Source organism: Xyrauchen texanus, chromosome 13, assembly GCF_025860055.1.
Source record: "Xyrauchen texanus isolate HMW12.3.18 chromosome 13, RBS_HiC_50CHRs, whole genome shotgun sequence".
NCBI classification, from domain to species: Eukaryota; Metazoa; Chordata; class Actinopteri; order Cypriniformes; family Catostomidae; genus Xyrauchen; species Xyrauchen texanus.
Window position 1 is genome coordinate 4,381,542 of NC_068288.1, and position 12,556 is coordinate 4,394,097.

At 35.4% G+C, this 12,556-nt stretch overlaps 1 protein-coding gene across 1 annotated transcript in view; it reads left to right on the forward strand.

The window, feature by feature from the left end:
- The window catches only part of LOC127653523 (DNA repair and recombination protein RAD54-like), a 41,469-nt gene that overhangs the window by 14,504 nt on the left and 14,409 nt on the right, over positions 1-12,556 (forward strand). Inside the window, 3 exon segments of the mRNA XM_052140213.1 lie at positions 7,424-7,528; positions 7,756-7,816; positions 7,953-8,088. Coding sequence (XP_051996173.1) covers positions 7,424-7,528; positions 7,756-7,816; positions 7,953-8,088 — 302 coding nt within the window.

Below are 12,556 nucleotides of genomic sequence, written 5' to 3' on the forward strand. Positions count from 1 at the left end.
TGTGGTATTGTTAGTTTACACCTCTGCAATCTAAATTGTTCCATTGGGAAGGTCACTCGTCTATTCCGTTTCTCACTGTTACTGATTTAATCACATGGTTTACGTTAAGGTTTACACTTATATAACTTGTAACTCTCTCAGAGACACTATTACTACCTGTTTGCTATAACACGATTACACTAATTCATTAGTGAATCTCAAGAAACCAAAAAAAATAAGATGAAAGGAATTAAAAATTATACTTAATGAAAACAAGCCTATTTATTTATTTTTACATTTTTGGTACAGTTGTTTTGCATCATGACATTTATTTTCATGATATTTAAGCACCCTCCATTCTTGTTACTATAATGAAATCATAATAATAATTATTAAAAATATTATTTAATTTGTAAAGTATTTATACATCATGGTAGGATTTGTTGTATTTCCTTAAATTTCTGCTGATTTAAATTATACAAATCATTGTACTACATTGTTGTTAGAGGAGTATTCCAGGTTCAATATAAGTTAAGCTCAATCGCCCAAAATAAAAAGAGGCGAAAATCAAGGTTACAGTAAGGCACTTGCAATGGAAATGAATGGGTCACATATTTGGAGGGTTTAAAGGCAGAAATATGAAGTTTTATAATTTTGTAAAAGCACTTACATTAATTCTTCTGTCAAAACGCATGTATTATTTGTGCTGTAAAGTTGTTTAAATTGTCATTTTTACAGTCATTTTAGGGTTTTAGGTTTGTTGACATTATATCGTCATGGTAATGAAGTTGTAAAATTGGTTATAACATTACACAGAATTATGTTTACACATATGTCTTTTGGCTATATTTTTGAAAAAGTGAGTATTATAAGTGCCTCGCTGTCACCCAGATTTTTTTTTATAAAAGGAGGGGCAAGTAAAAATTATTTGTTCAATCAACTTTATGCCAACAATGCTGCTGATTGAGCTTAATTTATTGAACCAGGAATATTCCTTTAACCGTACTACAGTTAGTAAATTTACAACAATGAGAATCACCATTGAGAATAATGGTAAATGTAAATTCTTTATATATATATAACTGGATGCATTACAGTAATAAGAATCAGAATCAGCTTTATTGCCAAGTATGCGTAAACATACAAGGAATTTGTCTTGGTGACAGGAGCTTCCAGTGTACAACAATACCAAAAACAGCAGCAAGACATAGGTAATTAAAACAAAAAAGAATAAAAAATAAATAATTATACATATACGTAGATACACTCGCCTTCATACATACCCACATACACACACGTAGTGCAAATGTATTACAATCTGTTATATAAAGAACAGAAATACAGTATATTATGTACAGAGCAATGTAAGTAATGGCAGAAGTGGATATGTTGGGTAATATAAATACATTATTGCACATAATTTAGGGAGAAAATCTGCTTAATTGTTTAAAAATGATTGAGAGATAATAAAACTCACAAATTTTGTTTCCCCCATTGTGTATATTTGGACATTAATCAGAGTAATTGAAAACATTATTCAACAGATTTTGTTTTGAAATTATCTTTTTATTTTCTTGCAGTGTTTTGTTCTCTGTTCTGTGTCTGATAATAATAGATTAAATGTTGAGCTCTTTTCCCAACCTTTTAATAATGTTCGACAGGATATTCATTATATAATTTCTTTATTAAGACACCTCTCACTTTTATATCAAAAGCAATAATGTTGTTTTGATAATTTGGGACGTTTTGGTCAGTTTTGAGGCTTGATCCATTGAGAACTGAGGAAACAGGATTTTATTGTTTGTTGCTGTAGTCTCGAAATCTCATTTTGTTTCCCAGTGACAAAGTACATTTTTTTCCTTAAGGATCCTTTTGAAATATGACATCACTTAACTCTTTGGATGCTATGCATCCCCAGCTTTATTTACAGGAAATGACTGCTATTGTTTGATATATGTATTTATTATAATGTTTTGTGTACATGTTATTATAATTATATTTGTATTATTTATAAAGTGTACAAACCTGGAATTTATTGCTCAGATTTTTTACAAATTATGGATTTAAATAAAAATACAGAGCACCATTTGCGTGAACCAGGTGTTTAACTTTGTTTCATAAACTGTAAGACTTAAGGAAAAGTTCACCCCCAAAATGAAAAATCTTGCGTCACTTTCTCACCCTCATTCCAGATGTGAAGAATATCTCAGTTCTGTAGGTCCATACAATGCAAGTGATTGGTGGCCAGAAATTTGAAGCTCATAAAGCAGATGAAGGCAGCAGAAAAGTAATGCATAAGACTCCAGTGGTTAAATATTGGGCTGAAATATTCTTCTATTACACTATTTGTGTTCAGCAGAAGAAAGAAAGTCATACCCTTCTGGGATGGCATGAGGTGAGTAAATTATGTGAGAATATTAATTTTAGGGTGAACTATCCTTTTCATGTTTATTTGGTTTTCTGGCTAAGAGACATAACAGTTTAGATTGTATTTCAATTGATTCAGTGGAAGTAATTAACATAAATGTATGACAAACTGTTCATTTTACATGGTTAGAAAAACAATATGCCTTATACAGGTAAAAAATGCCCTGAAAATCATTTCAGGGGGCAATGGCAGTGAGGGAACTAATAACAAACTTCCAGTCAAACTTCCCTGACTTATTCTGTCTTCAGGAGTTGATTGACTTCAGTAACAACTGCAATTTATAGCTGTACTGTGCCATCTGCTGGCCGGTTTGTGAAATTGACTCCACGGATTTGAAAAGCTAAGTGGCCTTGAAGGAAAATTTCACCCAAAATGAAAAGTCTCCTAGCTTCCCAGATGTGTATGACTTAATTTCTTCTGCAAAGCACAAACAAAGATTTTTAGAAGAATATCTCAGCTCTGTTGATCCATTCAATGGAAGTGAATGGGTGTGGAAATTTTGAAGCTTGAAAAAGCACATAAATGCAGCATAAAAGTAATCAAAATGACAAGTGGTTAAATCCATGTCTTCTGATCAATATGACAGGTGTGGGTGAGAGAGCTTAATATTTAAGTCCTTTTTTACTATTAGTCTTCAATATCACTTTCACATTTTCTTTTGTGTTTAGCAATTTACATTCTTCATGCATATCGCCACCTATTGGGCAGGGAGGAGAATGTGTAATAAAAAAGGTCTTGAACATTGATCCATTTCTCACCCTCACTTATATCACTGCTGAAGACATGCATTTAACCACTGTATACTTATGGATTACTTTTATGTTACTTTTATGTGATTTGGAGCTGCAAAGTAATGGTACCCATTCACTTGCATCTTATAGACCTATAGAGCTGAGGTATTATTCTAAAAATCTTTTTTTGTATTCTGCAGAAGAAGGAAAGTCATTTACATCTGGGATGGCATGAAGGTGAGTAAATCATGAGAGAATTTTTATTTTTGGGTGAACTTTCCTTGTAAAGATGTTTAAAAGGCTCATTGGTACACTGTAGTCTCTAATAGTAAATCCCATTGGGAATTAATGATTACTTAAATATTTAGCAGCTGTAAAGACAATAAATTCTAGAGAAACTTTAGAAGCAAGAAGCATCTGAGAATGGAATGTATAGCTCTACTTCAAAGTGTTCTCATCAAAAAAATCCTTCTCCTCCATGTCTAGCAATAACAGCTTTGCAGATCCTTGGCATTCTAGCTGTCAGTTTGTCCAGATATTCAGGTGACATTTCACCCCATGCTTCCTGTAGCACTTGCCATAGATGTGGCAGTCTTGTCGGACACTTCTCACACACCTTACAGTCTAGCTGATCTCACAAAAACTCAATGGGGTTAAGATCCATAACACTCTTTTTCAATTATCTGTTGTCCAATGTCTGTGTTTCTTTGCCCACTCTAACCTTTTCTTTTAGTTTTTCTGTTTCAAAAGTGGCTTTTTCTTTGCAATTCTTATCATAAGACATGCACCCCTGAGCCTTCTCTTTACTGTTGTACATGAATCTGGTGTTGAGCTTGTAGAATTCAATGAAGCTGTCAGCTGAGGACATGTGAGGCGTCTATTTCTCAAACTAGAGACTCTGATGTATTATCCTCTTGTTTAGTTGTACATCTGGACTTCCACATCTCATTCTGCCTTTGCTAGTGCCAGTTGTTTCTTTTCGGCAATTTCAAGCATTATAGACATCATTCCTCAAAACAATGATTGACTGACAAGTTTCTAGAGAAAGCTGTTTCTTTTTCTTTTCTTTTTCTTTTCTTTTTCTTTTCTTTTCTTTTTTTTTTTTTTTTTTTTTGCCATTTTAGACCTAATATTGACATTAAGACATGCCAGTCTATTGCATACAGTGGCAACTCAAAAACAAACACGAAGACAATGTTAAGCTTTATGTAATGAATCAAATAGCTTTCAATTGTGTTTGATTTAATGACAAGTGATTTTTGAGTACAAAATTAGTAATTTAACATGATTACTCAAGGATAAGTTGTTGGAGTGACGGCTGCTGGAATGGGGCCTGTCTAGATTTGAAGAAAAAAAATATATATATAACAGCAATGTAATCCAATTGAAATCAGTTAAGTCATTTATTTATTTATAATGTATACAAATTCGTAATATTTATTGAATACTTTTAATTTAAATTTTTTTTTTTTTTTTGCCAACAGTAAAATACAGCCTAAGAAGTTATGGAGGCTGCTTTGGACAAACCAAAGCATATTTTCCTAAATAGATATTCATTATTATTTATAATTAATAGTAAGTTATAATAAATTATTTAAATGATAATTAATCAATAACAAAATATGTATTTATTCAGCTTTTGTTAATGTTTTGTCATGTAATTATTGAAATCAGCTAAACATATAACAAGCTATAAGCCTGTTCTTAAGCTTTATTTTCTTCTTTTGGTGCCATTGGTGACTTAAAAAGTTTTGGCAAATACTATGTAATACAAATACAAATGTGTTAAAATAAAACAAACATTATACTGGCTTCATGTTATTTGTTCTTCCTTTTCTCGTTGTCAGCTGATGACAGAACGTAATTTCTGAAACGCATAAAGTGCAGTTTGCTTCCTGCTCGCCATAGAGGGGTGTATTCTAATCAACGCGCGGGTTTATGAAATACACTATGCAAGTGTTTAAATGTAACCTGATGCATTTTTTAAAATCTATTTTCATCCATTCAGCGTGTGATGATACATTTTAACCATTATAGTTACATTTTACCCTTAGTCATAATTCTGTATGACAGTCGTCTTCATAGCACGTATATGGATTTTTATATGTGTTTTTTATTTAAGACAAATTTAAAATGAAAGATAAAAGTGGAAAAGCTTCAAGTACCTTTTGGAATATTTACCTTTCTCTTCGGTTGCAGAAGACTAATTTGTAACGCTCTCAAACTGCATCATAAAAAAAGATATTACGAATGATTATGTTCTTATTTTGAATTAAACGGAAACATTATTTGTTAGATTTGTGATTTAAATGGATAGTTCACCAAAAATGAAAAATTATCTCATCATTTACTCACCCTCAGGCCATTCCAGATGTGTATGACTTTTCTTCTGCTGTCACAAATTAAGACTTCTAGAAGAATATTTCAGCTCTGTTGGTTCATACAATGCAGGTGAATTGTGACCAGAACTTTGATGCTCCAAAAAGCACAAAGGCAGCATAAAAGTAATCCATACAACTCCAGTAGTTTAATACATGTCTACAGAAGTGATATGAAAAGTGTGGGTAAGAAACAGGTTAATATTTAAGTCCCTTTTTCCTTTTTTCTTCTTTTTTTTAATTTGTACTATCAATCTCCACTTTCACGTTCTTTTGTATTTAGCAATTCACATTCTTCGTGCATATCATCACCTTCTGTTCAGGGCTGGTTAAAGGTGGAGATTTATAGTAATAAAGCAGGGTTCCCGTGCGCCCTGGAAAACCTGAAAACCTGGAATTTTGCAATGCAGTTTTCCAGTCATGGAAAATTAAAAGATTTCATAAATGTCCTGGAAAATAATGATTTGTCCTGGAAAAATTTATTATAACTGTTTGACTGTGTCGCTAACAATGTTTTTGTTACATGTAGTAATGATCGGGATTCGGGATAGGTGTCAAATGCACAAATTTGCATTGCTTTGTCATTGCTGCCAGCTGCGCATTGTGAAGCAACGTCAGGGGTTGATTGTCCTGTCGGGTACATTCTCTGCATATCTGTGACATCTCTGCTTTGCTCTTACAAAATAATTTTATTGATAAAATGCAAAATATGATATTTTTGTTCCAACACATTGTGTTAATGACAAAAGCATTTTTGTATGTTTTAAAGTTGTTAACTTTAGACACTGAAGGTTGTAACGCTGATTTAAAAAAATAAAATAAATTCACACACCAAGGTGGTAGCATGGCGGGTGAAGCAGCCTTTACACGTGTGAATTAATTTTCAATAATTCAACGATTGGAGTCTGCTTATACCGCAATTACCACATTTCCGCAAGGTGGAAAACCTGGACAGAATCAATTAATCCAGTAAAAATTTACATTAGCTCTAAAATGCTGTATGTCATGAAATTTGACATAATTAGGACGAAAATTAATGTTTGAATGCATATTTAATCAAATAAAATTATTAAATGTTTTAAGATTTAATTAAAGCGCAAATGGGTGAGATTTAATTAAATAAACATATAATCTGCATGCGCTGCATGCTTCAAAATAAAATTTTGAAGCCGGCAGCTCAAACAATGAAAACACAGAATTATGAACATCATGTGCACTGTGTGTGTATGTTTGTGGTAGATGCAGGGCTTTACAGTGTGACTGTTTTGCTCGCATTTGCATTTTAATAAAATATATAATGTGCAAATATAAATATTAACCCATTTGCACATGTGCAACAAGTTTAGCTATTGGAAATTCCACAAATGACAGCTATTAACAGCACTGCAACAAAGAACATTTAAAATAAGTCTGATGTCGACTGTGTTATTGCGAAATCTCAAAAGCTCGAACTGCAGCACATGACCTTGGATGAGTTTTCAGGGTCAAGAGAATGTTCCCTCTGTGGCACAATAACCAAAAGATACATCATTAATTTTTAATTAAACTGTTTCTCACCCACATTTATCATATCACTTTTGAAGACTTCGATTTAACCACTGGAGTAATATGGTTACTTTAATGCTGCCTTTATGTGCTTTTTGGAGCTTAAAGGTTTTTGTACACATTCACTTGCATTGTATGGACCTACAGAGCTAAAAAACATCTTCAACATTCTTCAAAAAATCTTTGTGTTTTGAAGAAGAAAGTCATACACATATTGGATGGTATTAGGTTGAGTAAATGATCCGAGAATTGTTTTTTTTTTTGGGTGAACTATCACTTTAATAATTCAAACTGTTGAAGTATCATCACAAACATGTATAATCATAAATATAAGATGTGATGGACTGTATTCACTCCTGCAGATGTCAGATAGGAAGAGAGACTGTCGAGAAAACTACATCTCTCCTTACAGAAAACCCCTGACTCAACTCACATACAGGCCTGTGTGCGTGGATGGAAACGAGCATGTGAGTTTTTTTTTTAGAAAAACAAAAACACTTCAGTTAAAGTCTATTTGAAATGCTGTTTGCAATTTACTTCCATAATGCATTTTCAGATTAAAATGAATATTCAAGGAATTCAAATGTAAATTTAATGCAAGTAAAAACGATATTAGTACTTGCATCTCCCTTAGATTTGAATGTATAAACTGTAATATGGTAATTGACTGACTGATTAATTGTGTCTTGTACAGGAAGCCTTCATTCGCAAGATCTTGTCAAAGCCGTTCAAGGTTCCCATCCCAAATTACACTGGTAAACACAGAACCATGTTATATTCATGGATGCTCTAATGATCTTGGCTTGGCAAATGATCGTTTGCTGGTTTAAGAATGGATCATTCTGTACTTTGTGTGATGGTTATAAAGATGCTTGCGTTGTTTGTGTTTAGGCTTGTTGGGTCTGCGGGCTCTGGGTCTAAGGCGGGCCGGTGTGAGGAAAGCCCTTCATGACCCATTTGAAGATGGAGCTTTGGTTCTATTTGAACCGCCTGCTGTCAGCGCTCATGAGCTCATCAAAGCAGACAAGTCAGTGACATTCTGATGATTTTCATTTGTATTTTTCTACAGGGTTCCTGTTGATTCTTAAGTCTCAATGTCTTAAATTCAGTTTTCCAAAATTTAAGGTCATAAAAAGTCTTTATCTTAAATTATACAACACAATTCTTAATTTTTATTGAAAGAGGTCTTAAATTTGGCGGCGGAATGATGGGAATCGTGATATGACCTAATGTGATTATCAAACTTCAAAAGAATACGATTTAATTACTGATTAACAATTTTTCAATTCACATATTAAACACAGAAAAACAAAACGTATATACACAGAATCAACAATTAACCCCCACTATTACTCCTCCCAACCCCACCCTGGCCCCCAACAATATCCCAGTGGTCATACATGAATATAGATGCACACAAAAAATATAATAATCACACATTGACAACTACACCTCTCTCTCCACTGCCCCTCCATGAGAGCCCTCCAGAAACACCAGATATCCACCCCATTTCCCCACAAATTCTCCAGTCTTCTAAATGACCCTTCTTCAAAGGCTGCCACCCTCCCCATCTCCGAGCACCACTCCTGAAATTAGTGCGCTCCAGCCGACCTCCATCCCCTTAAAACTATCTGTCTGGCAATCATGACACTGGTTGGGACCCAACTCCTGATGTTTCTGTTCTCTACATCGATAACCGTCTCATCGTCCAAAATACAGAGTCTGGGACAAAATGAAACCCGAGTGCCAAATACTCTTAACACACCACCAATGGTTTGGGTCTCCATTCTCTGATTGGCATCGCCAGCAGGTGGGTGTGTCTTTAAGTCTAAGCCTATAAAATCTAGAGGGGGTCCAATAGAATTGATGTAAAATCTTGAATTACATTTATTCATTTGGCAGATGCTTTTATCAAAAGCTGAAAACATAAGCGAATCATCTTATGTAGCGAGACATATGTACGAAAAGTGCCATACTACAAAGCTTTTCTAGCATCAGAATAGCATTCAAAACAGATTTAAGTGCAACAAGTGTTTTTTTTTTTACATAAGAATTACATAAGGCACACCCTTGCATCTCTAGATGCAGACTTGACATTTTTTAGAATCCTAGCCCACACTCCCTCCTTCAATACCAAGTTTAAATCTTTCTCCCATAGTCTCTTGATAGAAGTTAGAGCTCTGTCCCCCAGACTCTGAATGTGTAAATCACTGATTTACAAAAGCAGAAATCACCTCTTTACAAAAGCAGTAATCTCAGAATTTCCTGTTCAATACAAAACCAGGGAGGGGCTCTCTCAGGTGGAAGTGACCAATGAGCCAAATGTCTGCGACCATAATAATGAATGCATAATAATAAAAAAAAAAAATCTTGTGTAGGCCAAGCCCACCTTTGTCAGTCGGCCTATGTAACATAATCTAGGATGCTTACCATTCCAAATGAAGGACATCGCTTTGCTATCAAATAGCTTGAAATAAGAGAAGGGGACATCTAAAGTACAGGGAGAGATTGTAGCAGGTAATTACATTTTGGAAAACAATTCATTTTAATAACATTAACCTTCCCAATCATAGATAAATGTAATGAAGCCCACCTGCCCACATCGCTCAAACCTTTTTATTAAGGGGTCAAAATGAACTCTTAACTAAATCAGACAAATTTGCTGGGAATAAAATGCCCAAGTACTTAATGCCCTGTTTGGGCTGCTAGAAGGCACCCGGCTGGAAAGCTGTTACTGGGCATTATGCTGGCAGAGCCAAAGCTTCAGATTTAGAACAATTTAATCTGTATCCTGAGAATTTAGAAAAGGAATGAATAATTCTGTGGAGGCAAGGCACAGATCTAATGGGGTCAGAGACAAATAAAAACATATCATCTGCGAAAAGCAAAAGCTTACCTCCCGCCACCACCCTTGGAAAATCATCTTCCTTTTTATCGCGGCTGCGAGTTCCAGGGCAAGACAGAACAATAATTGGGAAACAGGGCAACCCTGCCAGGTGCCCCTATCCAGAGTAAAATAATCTGAAATGAATCAATTTGTTTGTACCGCCGCTAACAGGTGTCTATAAAGTAACTTAATCCATCCAATAAAAGTACAGTGCATCCGGAAAGTATTCACAGCGCTTCACTTTTTCCAAATTTTTTTATGTTACAGCCTTATTTCAAAATGGATTAAATTTAATTTTTTTCCTCAAAATTCTACAAACAATATCCCATAATGACAATGTGAAAGAAGTGTGTTTGAAATCTTTGCAAATTTATTAAAATAAAAACAATCACATGTACATAAGTATTTGCTCAATAATTTGTTGAAGCACCTTTGGCACCAATTACAGCCTCAAGTTTTTTTTGAGTATGATGCTACAAGCTTGGCACACCTATTTTTGGGCAGTTTCTCCCATTCTTCTTTGCAGGACATCTCAAGCTCCATCAGGTTGGATGGGAGTGTCGGTGCACAGCCATTTTCAGATCTCTCCAGAGATGTTCAATCGGGTTGAAGTCTGGGCTCTGGCTGGGCCACTCAAGGACATTTACAGAGTTGTCCCGTAGCCACTCCTTTGTTATCTTGGCTGTGTGATTGGGGTCGTTGTCCTGTTGGAAGATGAACCTTGGCCCCAGTCTGAGGTCCAGAGCGCTCTGGAGCAGGTTTTCATCAAGGATATCTCTGTACATTTTGGTTTTCATCAAGGATATCTCTGTACATTGCTGCATTCATCTTTCTCTTGATCCTGACTAGTCACACTGCTGCAGAAAAACATCCCCACAGCATGATGCTGCCACCACCATGCTTCACTGTAGGGATGGTATTGGCCAGGTGATGAGCAGTGTGTGGTTTCCTTCAGACATGACGTTTGGCTTTCAGGCCAAAGAATTCAATATTTGTTTCATCAGACCAGAGAATTTTGTTTCTCATAGTCCTTCAGGTGCCTTTTGGCAAACTCCAGGTAGGCTTTCATGTGCCTTTTACTGAGGAGTAGCTTCCGTCTGGCCACTCTACCATACAGGCCTTATTGGTGGAGTGCTGCAGAGAAGGTTGTTCTTCTGGAAGGTTCTCCTCTCTCCACAGAAAAATACTGGAGCTCTGTCAGAGTGACCATCGGGTTCTTGGTCACCTCCCTGACTAAGGCCCTTCACCCTCGATCACTCAGTTTGGCTGGGCGGCTAGCTGTAGGAGGAGTCCTGGTGGTTCCAAACTTCCATTTACGGGTGATGGAGGCCACTGTGCTCATTGGGACCTCCAATGCTGCAGAATCTTTTCTGTACCCTTCCCCAGATCTGTGCCTCGATACAATCCTGTCTCAGAGGTCTAAAGACAATTCCTTGGACTTCATGGCTTTGTTTATGCTCTGACATGCACCGTTAACTGTGGGACCTTATATAGACAGGTGTGTGCCTTTACATATCATGTCCAATCAACTGAATTTACCACATGTGGACTCTAATCAAGTTGTAGAAACATCTCAAGGATGATCAGTGGAAACAGGATGCACCTGAGCTCAATTTTGAGTGTCATGGCAAAGGCTGTGAACACTTATGTACATGTGATTTTATTTTATTCTTTTAGAAGATTTCAAACAAACTTCTTTCACGTTGACATTATGGAGTATTCTTTGTAGAATTTTGAGGAAAATAATGAATTTAATCAATTTTGGACTAAGGCTGTAACACAACAAAATGTGGAAAAAGTGAAGTGCTGGGAATACTTTCCGGATGCACTGTATTCCTAAAATCTTAAAAAGTTAAATATCAAACACCTTTTCAACGTCAAGTGAGATAGCAGTGACCAGAGTCTGATCATGATATTGATGAAATGCCTAATGTTACCAGAAGAGCTGTGGTCCAGAATAAACGGCATCTTATCTATGTATAAGAGATCGCATAACTATTCTTAATCAGTTAGCCAGAATTTTTGACAATATTTTTACGTCTAGCTGGATCAGAGAAATTGGATGGTAACTCTTACACTCGCTTGGATCTTTGTCCTTTTTAAAAATCATACTGATCCGAAGCTTTCCATTCTTTAATGATTCCGTATAAACTTCTAACAAAAGAGGAGCTAGTTCTGTAGCATAAGATCTAAAAAATTCAGCAGCAAAGCCATCTGGCCCCGGAGACTTGCAAGACCTTAATTACCTCACGAAGCTCTTCCAAGATTATCTCTGAATCAAGAAATCTTTTTTGCTCCGTTGTCAGTTTAGGGAGTTCTAATGGTTCTACAAAATTTCTAATATCTTCATCAGAAGATGAAGATGTGGAACTATAAAGATCAAGATTCTTTAAAAGCATTATTAATATCCATGGCTGCTCCACGAGTTCTTGTGGTTTTGGATTATTTAATGAATGAGGCATACTGTATGATCCGACCCCTAAAAAGCCAGCACTAAAGAAAACCATATCTTCCCAAATTTTTCAGCTTTCTGCTTGGAAAGATGCATTTCTTGAATAAACACCATCATATTTCTTACATTTTAAGAAAATAAATAACCTTCCTTTTT